The sequence below is a fragment of the Camelus bactrianus genome, chromosome 23 (assembly GCF_048773025.1).
Source record: "Camelus bactrianus isolate YW-2024 breed Bactrian camel chromosome 23, ASM4877302v1, whole genome shotgun sequence".
In the NCBI taxonomy this organism is placed as follows: Eukaryota; Metazoa; Chordata; class Mammalia; order Artiodactyla; family Camelidae; genus Camelus; species Camelus bactrianus.
The window spans coordinates 32,234,213-32,249,606 of NC_133561.1; the positions used below are offsets into that span (position 1 = coordinate 32,234,213).

The 15,394-nt window shown below is 55.3% G+C and overlaps 1 protein-coding gene across 23 annotated transcripts in view; it reads left to right on the plus strand.

The window, feature by feature from the left end:
• Positions 1-13,748, plus strand: part of PLEKHA6 (pleckstrin homology domain containing A6) — a 139,606-nt gene extending 125,858 nt beyond the window's left edge. For 16 of the 23 annotated variants that reach the window (XM_045523403.2, XM_045523615.2, XM_045523734.2 and 13 more), the window contains 9 exons: positions 101-250; positions 1,496-1,625; positions 1,837-1,943; positions 2,647-2,823; positions 3,830-4,009; positions 4,088-4,221; positions 4,723-4,868; positions 9,080-9,203; positions 9,896-13,748. In XM_045523403.2, coding sequence (XP_045379359.1) covers positions 101-250; positions 1,496-1,625; positions 1,837-1,943; positions 2,647-2,823; positions 3,830-4,009; positions 4,088-4,221; positions 4,723-4,868; positions 9,080-9,195 — 1,140 coding nt within the window. In that variant the 3' untranslated portion in view covers positions 9,196-9,203; positions 9,896-13,748. The remainder of the gene's footprint in view (positions 1-100; positions 251-1,495; positions 1,626-1,836; positions 1,944-2,646; positions 2,824-3,829; positions 4,010-4,087; positions 4,222-4,722; positions 4,869-9,079; positions 9,204-9,895) is intronic. The other 7 variants (XM_010965596.3, XM_074352007.1, XM_045523470.2 and 4 more) reach the window with 6 other exon arrangements.
• The last annotated feature ends 1,646 nt before the right edge of the window (positions 13,749-15,394 follow it).

The window sequence follows — 15,394 nt, forward strand, 5'->3', positions numbered from 1 at the left end:
TCCAGCCACGTCGTCGTCTGCCTCCTGCTAATGCTCTTTTCTTCTGCTCTCACAGCGGCTGCTCTTGCTCTCCTAACGCTCTGGCTTCTCTCTGCCTCAGGAGCCCGGCCCACCGCGGCCTCCCCTCCCCAAAGCCTACGTCCCCTTGGAGTCTCCTCCCACCGTGCCTCCACTCCCTAGCGAGAGCCGCCTCTGGCCATACCCCACCTCCCCTTCCTGGCACCGCGGTGGCGAGACAGCCAGGGGTCAGGTACCCAGCACCCTTGGGTCCTGGAGGGCAGGGACGGAGGGAACAGGGCCAGGCAGGGGACCGAATCACTGTCCCCATTCCACTGTCCCCACAGCTTCTACTGGCCCTCTGTCCAGTTGGACTCTGGGATGAGGAAAGGGATGATTAAGACCCTCATACTGTCCCCTTTTCCCCCTTTTTGGCTTCCTGTGGACAGTGGCCACGTGGCAGCCCACGGCTGTGGGTGGTGGGTTGCGCCCCACCCCCTACCTGATGATGGAAAATCCAGTGACCACTCCCCCAAGCCCCTCCCGTGACATCCAGTCCCTTCCTGCTCTTGTCCACCTCAGACCCCAGACCTCCTGCTCTCTCTCTCCCCTTGTCTATGTCTCTGCCTTGTCTACATCCTCTGAGTGTAAGGATAGAGACCCTTTGCTCCCCACTTCTGTCTCCTTCTCTCACCTGGATCCCTGGGTAAGATCCAGGAGAAATGCGCAGTTAGGCTTGGAAGAGGTTGCATGGTGAGTAGAAAGAGGGCTAAAATTGGAAAACCCGTACTGTCATCCAAGCTCAGCCACTGGTAACATGCACAACCCTTGAGGGCCTGCCCACTGAGGTGCGCAGAGCAGGCAGGTACCGTCACCTCAGTTGTACAGACAGAGAAAGGTGGTAGGACTTACCGATGATCTGTAGTTGGGCTGGAGCTGAAGATTCTGACCTCTGGCCTTGTCTTCTCTCTGTGTTCCCCTCACTGAGACTCAGATTCTTCAGCTGCAGGAGAGGATGGTTCAGATGATGTCTGAGGTCCCTTTCTGGTCACATGATCCTGTGAACCTACAACCTAAATGCCCCTTTCCTTCCCCCAAAGCTCATCTGGTTCCTTTGCTCCAGTCTTAAGTGAGGTCCCAACAGAATTTTCAGAGATCCTTGTAGCCCCCTCCTCTGGCCATTCCTCCTCTGGCTCACAATCTGTGCTTCTGGTGTTTGCCAGGAGGGCTGGTCAAGCTGAGGGATGTCTCCAATGGGCCTCAGCTGAGGGGCTCCCTGGGGCCCCCAAGTCCTCATTCCTCCAGATGGCCCCACTTCCACCAGTCTTCAGGTGGCATGGCGGGAGGCTCCAGTGCCCACTCCCCAACTGGCATGCAGTTTCCCCGCCCCGTGTTTTTATAAGGGTTTGCTCTCCAGCCACTGCAAAAGAAACACCACGGGGGCCAAATTCTCAGTGGTCGTGCTAGCGTCACTCATCCTCTCATTCTTTCTTCCCAGCCCAAGGCAAGCTATGAGCCAAGCAAGAAAGACCCCCACCAGACATCACCCCTGGACACCACTAAAGACATCAGCCTTGTGCCCACCAGGCAAGAGGTGGAGGCAGAGAAGCAGGCAGCTCTCAACAAAGGTACCTCCCATCCCGTCCTCCCCTAGACATGAGGCTAAGGCTCAGAGAGGAGCCCAGAGAGGTGCTCATTCACGTCCGAAGAGGGGCTTCCCCACCTGAGGTCTTCCACCTCCACGCTGGGTGGGACTGAGCCTCTCCGAGAAGCAGGCGCCCCCGTGTCCCTGACTTCCTGCTCTTTGTGAGGCCCGCTGGCTACTGTGTCTCCCTGCAGTTGGCATTGTGCCCCCCCGGACAAAGTCACCCTCGGATGAAGAGGTGACCCCGTCAAGGGTGGTGAGGAGGACCACCAACATGCTCACCAATGGACTCTCCTCCCGGGTGAGTGCAGCCCGCGGGCCCGAGAGCCCCAGCTGGGCTGGGAGCCCGGGGGCCTCTGTGTGTCCACCCATCTGTCACTGTTCAAGAATCCCAGGGCTGGTGGAGGCAGGTGGGACAAGTGAAGGAGTTCTCCTTCAAGGAGACATGTCCAGGGACAAGGAAGATACACATAATAAAGGTTCGAGAATATTTAACAAAATGATGATAATGTGCTGGTGATGAAATACAAACGCAAAAGTCAGTGGTCGGAGTCAAACGTGCTGACCCGAGGCACTGGGGTGGTTTCCTGGGGTTGCTAGGAAGTTAACGAAACATCGCAGACTTGGTGACTTAAAACAACAGAAGGTTATTGGCTCACCGGTGTGGAGGCCAAAGTCCAGATCCAGACATCACCTTCTACTCTTACGTGTCTTCTTTTTTTTCTGTTTCGTATAAGGACCCCCATCATTCACTTTAGGGCTCACCCTAATTCAGGATGATCTTATCTTGGGATCCTTAACTTAACTCCGTCTGCAAAGACCCTATTTCCAAAGGTCACATTCACAGGTACTGCGGTTAGGACTTGGGCGTACCTTTTGGGGTCCACTCTTCAGCCCATCACAGGCAGGCTTCCCAGAGAAGGGCAATGTTAAGGGATGAGGGCTGATGAAAAGCTGGGTGTGGGGGCTGAGGCACCCAGTAGAGCCCCGTTCTCCCGCTGCAGCAGGAGCGCCCCAAGAGTGCTGTGTTTCCTGGCGAGGGCAAGGTCAAGATGAGTGTGGAGGAGCAGATCGACCGCATGCGGAGGCACCAGAGCGGCTCCATGAAGGATAAACGGAGGAGCCTGCAGCTCCCAGCCAGCCCGGCCCCCGACCCCAGCACCCGGCCCGCCTACAAAGTGGTAACGTCCTCCCAGCCCCCACAGGCATGCCCGGCTTCTGCAGGCTCCCGGGGTGTGGCCAGCCTGGGAGGGGTGGCGGGGAGGGAAGAGGTCTTTGGGAGGGAGGGGCTGGGGAGGACCCAAGCTGGGAACCTGGGAGACCTGGGGGAGGCTTCTCCCCGCTGACGGGAAGAGACACCTGCAACAAGTGTTTCCTTTTTTGTGTTTCAAGAATAATAACTCGCTAAAAGGAATGCCTTGATTATTTTGGTTGAAATGAGTTATACAAAATTCAGTTAATAGAAGACAGTGCAAAGTCTACCACCAGAAGTAGCCTTCACTTGTACATGTTTCTAGAGCATTTTCTATGTGCCTAGCGCTGGGCTGGGTTACCGAAGGTGACCGTAATCTCACCATCACGTGGCGCAGTACCATTCACAGTCCCTGTCACATTCTCCCGTTTGGTCTTTCAAGGATGCTGGGTTAGGAAGTATTCTCCCTATTTTAGAGATAGGGAAACAAAGTCATGAGAAATTAAGCGCATTCTGGGCCACAAAGCTATTGAATGCAGATACCCAAGGCATCTGCCTAGTTTTTCTTTCCACTAAATTTCAGCAATACAGAAAAGTTACAACCCGTAAGTCCTGCCTTCAAGCAGGTTACGTTCTAGTTGGTGGACTGGAATTTCTATCATATGGAAAGATTAGACATCAGTGTAAGACATACTGGTTCAACTGCCCAAAATCTGTGGCACCGAGTGTGAACACGGGCACAGCAGGGAGGGGAGTGCCGAGTGGGAGATTGAGGGGAGCTCACCCCCGGGCCCCAGTAGGTGAGCAGGCTTTGGACAAGCAGCGTGGAAGGAATAGGTCTGCGGCGGGGGCAGTGGGGACAGTGGATGCTGTCCAGGTCAGGCGTGCTGGGCAGGGACATGGAGGACCCAGGTGTGGTAAGGGTTGCCTGGAGGCATGGGGAACAGTGGAGGTGCTGCTGGCAGTGGGACAAAGGCCCTGCGTGGTCATGACAGGCCCGCCCCCAGGTGCGCCGTCACCGCAGCATCCATGAGGTGGACATCTCCAACCTGGAGGCAGCTCTGCGGGCAGAGGAGCCTGGCGGGCAGGCCTACGAGACACCGCGGGAGGAAATTGCCCGGCTTCGCAAAATGGAGCTGGAGCCCCAGCACTATGATGTGGACATCAGTAAGGAGGTGAGTGGGGTCCAGGAGGGGCAGGGGGGGGAGAGACCCTGGGAGGGGATGCAGGCGGTGACCCTGGTCCCTCCGCAGCTCTCCACCCCCGACAAAGTCCTCATCCCTGAACGGTACATCGACCTGGAGCCTGACACTCCCCTGAGCCCAGAGGAGCTGAAGGAGAAGCAGAAGAAGGTGGAGAGGATCAAGACGCTCATTGCCAAGTCCAGGTAACATTCCTTGGTGAACCTCCACTTCCTCTGCCCACCTTGGCACCCAGTGCCACTGAGTCCAGCACCCGGACCCGTGTGCTTGGGGGCCCTGAGCCTCCCCAGCAGAGAGCAACAGGAAACAGCGGCTCCAGGCAGCGGACTGGGCCCAGGCACACGGCAGGGCCAGGGACCCAGCCGTCGGTGCTAAAAAGACCTACTGGCTGGAGCACAGCTGTCACCAGCACACACCGACGGGCTGCTCTCTGGGGCCTTCTTTCCCCCTGCAAGGCTGCCCTAAATGTTCACTTGAACTTTCTAATTCATTTTAAAATGTTGCAGGTAGGGTCCCAACATGTGTTCTGCCAGGGTCCCACTCACCCCTGGGGACAGCCTTGCTGGGACCTGGAGTCTACACATTCACAGGGCCCTGGCCCCTCCGCCAACCTCAGTCTGCAGGCCCCCCGAGCCTGTCGGACCATCCTGTCGCCACTCCATGTCTGTGTGTCTGTGCCTCTTCAGTATGCAGAACGTGGTGCCCATCGGCGAGGGGGACCTTGTGGACGTGCCCCAGGACTCAGAGAGCCAGCTGCAGGAGCAGGAGAAGCGGATTGAAATCTCCTGTGCCCTGGCGACCGAGGCCTCCCGCCGGGGCCGCATGCTGTCTGGTGAGAGGGGCTGGGCCTCGCTCCGCCAGGGAGACCGGCTGGCCAGGTGTAGGGAGGAGGCCCAGCGTGGCAAGGGGGCCGGGACCAGAGAGGTGCAGGGCCAGAGAGATGTTCCTCCAGGGCAGGCTGAGCATTTACTGAGCACCAGGCACTGTGCGAGGCTCAGGGGGGTGCAAAGGGGCCAGAGTTGCTGGCACCCAGGAGCTCAGAGCCGTGATGACCCGTCTAACTGTTTTATGGAGGAGTGGCCAGAGGCCATGTGGGGAGCTCAGGGAGCCATCCTACCCGGGCAGGTCCAGGAGGGGCCCAGAGAAAAGGTGATAACCGAACTCGACTGGGAAAGACAGAAGTATTTGCCCGTGGGGGGTGAGGGCCAGCTATGCCAGGGTTTTCTTCCACTTCCCATTCTTGGGAATGCAAATAAGAGATACTAAAAAGGGAAAATGAAACGGGCAGCCAGTCACCACCTTGGCTACTGACCCACACCCACTTTTCTGCTAAGCAGGATGAGTATGAGGAACCGACTTCACACTGATACCAAGGCTAGTGGATCTGAGTAGACACTACGGGGCTGCAGTCAAGCGGATTAACTTACCCCCCCCCCAGCCTGAGGGGAAGCACCCCGGAGTAGAGGAGAATGTGTGACGGGGGAGAATGGAAGAGACTGAGTAAACGGGAGGGTCGAGGTGGAGGAAGGACAGCGATTAAGTCTGAAGCCTGGGAGACAGAACACTCCCTCCTCCTCAGCCTGGAAGGCGCTGAGGGTCGAGCGGGGCAGAGGTCGGTTGTGCTGGTCACAGTGATGGTAGCCTGGACCCAGATCAGGCAGCGAGCAGATTAGGGTGGTGGCTGGGCGCACGGTGCAGGGAATGGCGTTTCACGCTGGTGACTTGGGGTAGGGGGGGAGTTGTTGAATTCTGGCTCTCTGAGGTTCTATTCCCTCACCTGTCAAATTTGAATCAAAATATCTGTCTGGTGGTGCGAGCATCAGAAACAGCGCGTGCTAAGCACCTAGCACCGTACCGGGCGCCAGGAACTGCTCAGGAACTGCTAGTCCTGTAGAAGGAGTGGCAGTGATGCTGGTGCTGGTGGTAGAACTAGTTGAAACAGCAACAGCTGAAGGAGAAACAGGAACCTTTGGTGGATTTTCTAGCTATTTGAAATATGGATATTTCCAGAAACCAGAGGGTTTCAGGCTACAACAAAGGGGAGTTAAGTAAGCCTTAAGGAAGAAACTCGTAGCAGTTAAGGTGGCGTGGATGTTGGAACGGGTGGCCAGGGAAATCCCTTGGAGATGGATCAGAAACAGGCTGTCAGTTGAGCTGGAGTTGAGGGCACGAGAAGGGATGGGCTTCAGGGAGCCCCATCCTGCAGCCAAAAGGCAGCAGAACCAGTTTGGCTGCAAGGAGGCCTCTGTCAACCATCCTGTAGTTTGGCTGCAAAATGAACCGTCCAAAGATCAAATTCCACATGCCCTGGGCAAAAGGCAACTTCCTGTTTTAAGAGTTAGAGCTTACAGCACTGTTAGAACTCCCCTCTGCCCTTGCCCTAGCCCCTGGCTCTCTGCTGCAGCTCCCCCACCAAAGGTGCCGCGAAAACAAAACCCCCCCCAGCTTATCAGAGTTCCCCGCCTCGATATACACGGGCTTACATTTCAGGGTCTGTGTGCTGAAAGCAAACGGTCACCTTGCTTTTGCCAAAACCCCAACTATTTAAAAAATGACTGTGGCAGGGCTAGACCTCGGACTTCGCCCACTGTCCTGACCGCCCCTGGCCTGTGGCCCAGATTCCCAGAGCCACAGCTCCGCCAGGCACAGCAAGCATTGTTCCCGGGCTCACGCAGGTGGGCCTGGGCCCTGTGTGTGTGCGCGCGTGTGCGGGTGCCGCGGGCACGGACACCCTGTGGTGCCCAGGTGTGGGGGTGTGGCCCGGATGCTGCGGTCGGGGACAGGGTTGTATACCTGGTGTGTGTGGTATGTGGGAAAATGCGGCCGCTTTAAGTTTGTGTGGTGTGACGTCATGTGCAGTGATACTGGTTATAGGTACGCGCGCGTGTGTGTGTGTTCATGTGTGTGGTGTGTGAGTGGAGGGAATGTCTGAGTACAAATTTGGAAGCAAGTATGTATAAACATAAGCGTGTGCAAAATGTCTACGGGTGTTGTGTGGAGACCCATTCGTGAGTGCAGGTGGTGTCTAGGGAGCTGCTGGGGTGTAGATCTGTGTGTGTGTGGGTGGAGGCAGTGCTTATGAATGCACGGACATACGTGTGATTGGGTTTCTTTGTAGTGTGGGGAATGATTTGACATATTTGTGTGTATGCTGTGTGGAATGTACGTATTGCACGTTTGTTGTGACCGACTATGTACGCATGCAGATGCGCTGATGCTTGTGAACACACAGCTGTAATGCCACACCTGTCCATACCTGTCTGCTGCACGTGTGAGTGCATATTTTGATGGATATGTTCCTCGTGTGGATTTAGTATTTTTCTACCTTCCTAAAGAGGCTGTATTTAGCATAATCTTTCTGGCTCTCGCTCACATAGTATCGTAATAAACTTCCTTATTTTGCTGACCTCTGTGGAAGGGACGCCCTCGGGGGCTGTAATCGGCACCTGGTCTGTTTGTGGCCCTTCTAAATGCTCTCAAACGTTTAAAATTATTGTGTCTACTCTTCACAAAAGATTTTCTCTCTTCAGTTGTGCCTCTTTCAAATGTCAGTGGGTCTCTCAATTCCTCTCTCTCTCTCCTCATTTTCCTGTTTCTCAGCTCTTCTGGGCTAGAAACCCGACAAGTTGGCACCTATTAGAATTGTGTATAAATAAGAGTAACTGGACTCCATGGAGCTCTTCTATGAATGAACTGGAAGAGTAATTGGAATTACTCATCTACGTTGTAACACCTACTTAGCTTCCTTGAGCTATTCCTTCCTTAGGTTTTGATTTGGGGGCTGTTTTAGAAGCTGAAATTGCCAGACAATTAACCATTGAATCTGTCAGACGGACAGGCACATGAATGTGTGTTCTGAAAGCATTTGTGGATGTGCTTGTATGGGTAGTGACAAATGCGTTGAGTCGTGTGCCAGGGCACAGGTTCAGAAGTGCCCATATGCACACGGATCCGAGTCGTGTGCAGCGTAAAGGTGCGGTGTTGCCAGGTCCCGCGCACAGACCATGGGTCTTGTCCTGTCGGGGAGAGCGCTGCGTGTCTTATGTACGTCTGCGGATGTGCTTAGACATGCAACAGGAGCTGCACCTGCCCTTTCTCTTGCGCAGAGGCCAGGGAAGGTGATGAGGATGAGGTCCGGGGTAAGGTGGGAAGCAAGGGACTGGGAAGGTCAATGCCAGGACTCCTGTCTTGGAGGAAACGCAGTGTGACGCTGGCTGAGGCCTGGTTCTGCTCTGAGCCCGCGTGAGGACGTTCTCTCTCAGCTGCCCCACGGGCGCACGAGCGTCCGGAGAACTGTGCAGAGCTGCCCCTGGAGACACCCCTCCCCCTTTCATCGCCCTTCACTTTGCTGTTCTCAACATGGAATAATAATGATGACAGAGTAAAATCTCATTCATTCGAATGTCACCACCTTAAGGCTTATAACGATGTTTCGGGGCAGACTGAAGTTTGCCTTTCCTGGATTGATGAAAAGAGGTCTCAAGTGGCAGTGGGGAACTGTTTCTGAACTCTCCAGCCTAAGTTAACCGACTGGCTGCAAGCCTGTCAGAAGCCTCCTTTGCCATGGAATTGATCAACACGGTGATCACTTCACTTGGAATGAGTCACTGAAGGGGGGGCCCAATGACTTGGATGTGTGTGATTTTACTGCACTATTCATCATTACCATTGGCAGTATCACTGTCTGTAGCGCCATCCCTCACCCTCTCCCACAGTAGCGGAGAGGGATGTGCCCCTCCCCGTCACACGGTTGGAAGGGGAGCCCTAGGCTCAGAGGGGCCCGGCCTCGCCCACAGTCACACTGGTTCTCAGCAGAGCCTGGATTCGGCCAGGTCTCCCCTGGGGCCCATGCTCTCCTCCATGGCGCCCCCGAAACCAGCTTCAGCTTGAGCAAGTTCCCAAGCTCAGCTCTCCTCTCTGCTTGCCTCCCGCCTGGCTCCCCGCGCACACGGAGGAGGGCCTCGCTTGCTCTGGGCGCCCAGCCTCCTCCCTCCTCCCGCCCCCACCGCCCCTATTCACTTCCCTGTTCATTTCTGTTTCCAGTGCAATGTGCCACCCCAAGCCCTCCCACCTCCCCTGCCTCCCCGGCTCCACCAGCCAACCCCCTATCGTCTGAATCCCCACGGGGCGCCGACAGCAGCCATGCCATGCGGGTCTGAGCTCTGACGTAAGCACTCTTCTACTGTACTTCATCCACCCCAGGGAACCCTAGGGAACGGGACCCCTTCCCTCACTCACCCCCGTCGAGCCACGTGCACCCTCTCATTCTGTCCGGCATTGCTTCTCCCCCAGCGCCCCTTGCTGCTCTTCCCCTTCCATCCGTCTGCTTGAGCCCGCCAGCATCCCCATGCAGTGCTGGGCTAGAGCCCGCTGGCAGGGCCGCTTCTTGGATGCTGCAATGCCCGTGGGCTTTGCTTCTCCAGAAGCAGACAGGGAGCAGAGCTGAGGCCTCTCCTGCCTGCTGCCGGAGGGTCTCCCAACACCCCGCCCCTGCACCTCCTGTCGGCCAACAAGCCTTCTGTCTGTTGAGACACACAGCAGTCCTGCCTCAGAAGCCCCCAGAAGCAGCTTCTCCCAGATCTGATTTCTCCCAGATCACGCCCAGCTTTTAGCATAAGTTAAAATAGCGTTGGACAGCTCTAGGCCGAGGCTGTGTCCCTTCACCCGTAGCAAGCAGCCTCTCGCCCTCAGGCAAGTGACCAAGAATTGACTCCTATTTGTTTGCGCCCCTCTCTCAGGGTCGAGGGGGTGGGCGGTTTCCACAAGGTGTTGGCAGGACGAAGCTTCTCTCAGGGAGGATGGGCCGGAGCCTCTCCCCTACTCTGTGCAGCGCCTCTCACCAGTATCTTTCTTCTCCAGTGCAAGCCCTGGCTGAGGCCAACGCCATGAAGCTCCACAGAGCCACGTTCTGAAGCCCACCTCTGCCCACCTGAGGTCCTGGCTCCGCACCCTGGCCCCCCGGCCTCCCTGCCCCTGCGCTCCCATGGGAGTGCCGCAGGGAGCCAGGCTAGGAGCACGGGCACCTCAGTGCCCACACACCCACGGTGCCCGGCCCGAAGCCCTCGCTACTCAGACGGTGGTCCTCGGCCAGGGCGTGAGATGGCGGGGTGAGCAGCGCCATCCTGTCTGATGCCCACGGCACAGGGAGCCCAGGCCTGCCTCTGGCTGTGGTTGTGATGGCCCTGCTGGAACATTCCCTGATGGAGGAGATGCTCTGATGGGGAACAGACCCTGGGCTCTCTTAGGTTAGGACTCCTCCCGACGCTGAGGACAGCACCTGCCATCATCCCCGCCCCCGTCAACCCGCCCTGCTGCCCCAGCTGTCCCCAGGGTCTTGGCGCATCTCTGCTGACGGGTGCTCCTTTGGGGTCCAGTGGAGACTGACCACCTTGCCTGAGCCAAAGACAAGATGATGAGAGATGGGGAGAGGCTCCTGGGCTCCCAGAGGACAGTGCTGGCTGTGGAGAGAGAGCGGCAGGTCTGTGCAGTGTCTGAGGGCAGGTTGAGAAGAGGGAGCAGAGCGAGAGGGCGAGATCTCAGGAAAGTGGGAGGAAAGGGAGGCAGCAGGACGCATGCACGAGGAGGAGGAGGAGAAGGAGGAGGAGGAGGAGGAGGAGGATAAGGATGGAGATGAGAAGGGGCATGGGACTGGTTTTCCCAGGATGGAGCCTTAGGCTGGTACCGAGTACAGTGCTAGGCTGTCAGCTCTGCTCCTCCCACCTCGTCCCCAGGATCAGCGGGGCTGCCAGCAGGAGGACCCCACAGTGCCGCGGGGATGGAGGTGTGAGCTGAGGGGCTGGGGGCAGCAGCCTGGGAGACGGCTCTTTCTAGGTCTGGGCCTGATGCCGGCCTCCCCATCCCAGGGTCAGGAGCAGAGCGAAGGACCTGTCTTAAGGAGGATGTGGTCAGCCTTGGGGCCTTTCCTAACCATTTCTGTGACATTATCTTGTCTCCTTCCCCCTGGAATGTGCTGTGGGCCAGCTGGGAGTGGGTCCCGGGGAAAGGGAATGTGGCCAGTTTCTGGGGCCCTCCCCTGCATCCCAGGAATCCCAGATGAGGACAAACTGAGGCTGTAAGGCAGGTGTCCCTTCTAGCGTGGCGCTCTCACAGCCCACCCCCACCAGAGGGCCAGTGGTGGAGAGACAGAAGCAAAGCCCATTCTTCTTGGCCCCGCCCACCTCGAGAGGAATGTAGCCAGAGAGGATGGATGAGAATGAAGCTGAACAGCCTCGGCTCCTAGGCCTTCTCTTTGCCAGAGTTGCTGCCCAGAGACTTCAGCTCGACCTCCAGCGGCCCCAAGAACGACTACTTTATCTTCCACCAGTTCCCCTCCACTCCTCCATGACTGGGACAGTTACTGGTTCATATGCAAGTAAAGATGACACGTCATTCAACAAGTATTTATTGAGCACCTTTTATGTACCAGGCGCTGTTCTAGGTGCTGAGGATAGTCTCATGCTTCTGAGGGATTCCAGATGGAGGGGATTCCACTTACCTTCATTTCTGGCAGGTTTTTTGAACATGACCCTTGGCTGCATCTCCCATCTTTAGCACAGTTCAAGCCCCCCAAACTTGCCCTTTCTCCCCCACAGACCGGAAGGTGGGGTTGGCTCCCAGGTAACCCTCTCTCCCTTCTCCATCTCTCGCATCTTCTCCATCCATAAGAAACAGATGTTTTGGGGCTTCCCATGCCTTCCCCTTTTTGGTCTGTCTCTTTTTTTTTTTTTTTAAAGTGATTATTTTTTGAAATACATGTGAAATACCAAGGATTAATGTCCACTCCTCTGCCACCTCTCTCTCACCTCTTATTTCATAAAGCTGGCTCTTTATGTTGCTTTACATGCCTTAATATATGTTTTGTGAAGATTATACATATTACAGATGTATATGTAATATATATATATATTTGTTTGGAGGTCGGATCCTTTCCCTGAACTCCTGCCCAGCCCCACCCCCTTTTCTCTCCTTTACTTACCACACCATTCCTCGCATATTGTGGCCATACCCCATGCCTTTTGATCCAAAGAAGGGGAGAGGAAAGACTTATTTTAAGACAGATCTATTTTACGCTTTTGTTATAAAAGCAAATCTATTTTCAGAACGTGCAATGTCCGAATGGTATTGGCAAATGATAGAAAGAGACTGGGGTGGCTGCCTGTAGGTCCAACCCTCCGCCCTTGCCTCCTGCCCAGCCGTTCCTTCCTCCCCTCCCCCAGTCTGCAAAGGGCTGGTCCCCAGAGTTCACCCGGAGAGTGGCTCACCAGGGCAGGACATTCTCTTGCAAGTCCTGGTCTAAGGATTTGATTACACTGTCAACTCTTGGTGACCCTCTAGGGTTATTGGATGTGAACCCTGTGGAAGAAAATGTTTACAGATGTGTGCACAAAAGTGCACCCTGGCAGGCACACAGCCCCCCAAGATGTGCTCCTGGACCCCCTCCTTCATCACTCTGCCTGAAGGGGCAGACAGTTAAATGGCAGCCTATGCCAGACAGCACTGAGAATGTCAGCCCATTATTTGATGGACCCAGGATACATTGCAATGGCCAAAGGAAATGGTTTGGGATCACTGGTCTTCCGGTGCAGACTCATTCAAGTTCCTGGGACTCCGCACACTCCTTTACACTTGACCCCTCTCTGGTCTGGGTCACATCTATGGCATCTCTGTTACCCCTGTGACCTTTCTTCTGGGGGGCCATTGTTAACGGGATGATACCCCAGTCTGGCATCCAGACTGTGAGGTTTCAGCCCAGAGGGTCCCACGGACAAGGTGCATCTCAGCCTTGCCAAGGACTTCCCTGCTGCTGGGCCCCTGAACAAAGCCAGCTCAGCCTTCCAAACTGCGTGTCGACTGTCGAGGTGGGCAGGGGGCTCTTGCCTTGCAGGGATTTGGGCAGAATGCAAGTCTTTTGTCCGGATCTGGAATCAAGGGTTTTGGAATCTAGCACAGAGCTCCGGGGCAGCATTTGAAGCCTGGCTTCCCAGCTTTGACACCGGCACCCTATTCCCAGCCTAGACCATCTTGCTATGAATGAAGGGAGCCTAGATGGAGGCCCAGGGCTGAGTAACCCACCTGGGGATGGCCCTGATTATTAATCTAGGGCCTTCCCAATTAGCCCATTACCTCCCTGATCATTCATCTGTCATCAAACACGAATACTGTCACTTTAAAAGATTTTTCTGAGGTCGCAAGCTGTACACACGTGCTCTCCTGTCTTGGAGAGAGGCACGTTCTTGAAGCAGGGCTGACTATAGCAAGACAGAATGAATTCCTGTCCCCTTTACGCACCACCCAACCTGGCAGCTCTTAAAACTAAGGAAAATATGAAATATACATATATATACATGTATCTATTTATGCACATATGGGGCCAATTTGATTTGCTAGTATTAGACAATAAACCATCCAAGGAACTTTATGATCTCAGTGTCTTTATTTAGTATAAAAGTGACCTTAGAAGAAGAGTTAAGTTTAGATAAATAGAAGGCATCTCTGTCAGGGGACCAAACAGCGTAGCAGCCCCTTAGCATCCTTCTAGCCGACGAGCCCCCCCCCCCCCGCAGGGAGGAGGCGACTGGACTGACAGGTGAGAGCTTGCTTCCCTCTCAGCAGCATTCTTTTTAGATACAGGCACTGAAGCACCCAGTGCGCTCTGCGTTCTTATCTTGCAAGTTTGTAAAAACCCAATACAGGAAATAAATGGTTTGTACAAGTGGTGTGTCTCCGGCACTCTGTGTCCGTGTCTGCCTGTGGCTGGCCTCAGGGTCCGTGGCAATGTATGGGCTTGGTGGAAAAGGGGAGGGGGGCGGTCTGGGGCCAGGCCTTCCCTGACTAAGAGCACTGGGTTCAAAGCATATGCACTGCTTGCTCCCTGCCTCGGGCTGCACATCGTGGCCTCCCTCCCCGGAAGGAACCCCAGGGTTCTCAGAATGACGGTTTGTTGCCAGCACCACACTCATCATTTTGGTCCAGGTGCCCCTAGATTAAAGCTTGTCCCAAGGTCCTGTACAGTGGAAGTATCAGATGCTTCAGGCCCTGGAATCTTCCACTGAATCATCTCTGAGACTGAGGGGAAGAGCACAGAAGAAGAAAATGAAGTCTTGGCCTTTCTTGTTGATACACACTGCCCTGTATTTCTGCTTTAGGGTTTAGGAAGGTGTATGACCCGGGCCGGGGTCGGGGCAGGGGCTGGATCAGGAAGGCCGCCAGAATTCTTTCCATCCAGCCTCAGTGCTCGTGGCTTGTTTCTCTTGGCAGGTACTCAGTGGTTATCCCTTATGGACACTCAGTGTGAAGGCCTTTACTGGAGCTGCTCAATTTGACATCTGTCTGTGAGGAGTCAGAGTCAGGAAGCCTCATGAATTCTATGGGGCAGGGAGTAGGGAGAGGAAAGAGAGCCCAGGACAGCGGCAGGCTTCACTGGGCTTCTGCAGGATGTCTACGGAGAGACGGAGGCAATAAGGACTCAAGGAAGAGAAGAAAATTGAGAAAGGAGAGAGAAAGGCAAGTTCTTATAATTCCTGATTAGCCTCAGTCTGGTTCTAATGGCTGATTTTGAATGCTGGACACCTGTTCTCACCCCTAAAGGGCTAGCAGAGTGTATATTATTACACACACACACACACACACACACATACACACAACACATGTATATGTGTATAGCCAGAGGCTTGGAAAGGAAGTGCAATGTGAGGACACAGGGCACCGCTGGGTGTCGCTGTGCCCACGAACAAAGGCAGGCTGCTCTCCAAGGATGATACTGCAGGTGCCGGCCTGCCCCGCCCTCGGGCCCAGATCAGCTCTTTGATCAAGCCCGGCTGGGCTTGCAGAAGTGGGCGGTAGTCAGGAACGGTAAGTGAAAAGCAAGCAGCAGAATGCCCTTTGAGGGGTCAGGCAGGCAGCCAGGCTTCAGACCCTGCTGCTGCCAGGAACCTGGGGCCACGCCGCCCCCTCTGCCCCAGGCCTCCAGTGTGGAACTGGCTCACCGTGTTGCTGAGGCTGATGGGAGAGAAGGCAGTGTGTTGGGCTCAACCCCCGGCCCCGCTCATCGCTAGCTGAGTGAAGATTTGGACAAGACACTAAAACTCTTGAGTCTCAGTTTCCTCATCTGCAAAATGGGGGTAATATCTACCGTCTTATGGAGCTCTAAAGAAAGTCAAGTGGAAAAATGGATGAGAAACACTTTGAAAACTCAAATTCACTTACAGATGTGAAGAGGTGGTGATGACACTGTGTAGGCCCCATGGCTGCCTTTAGGGGCGTGATAAGGGGAGAGGGAGACTGTTTGCCAAGGTCCCCCTTGCTGGCCCCACAGGCTTTACTGGAGGACATCCCCAGGGCCCCTGCCATTCAGCCCTC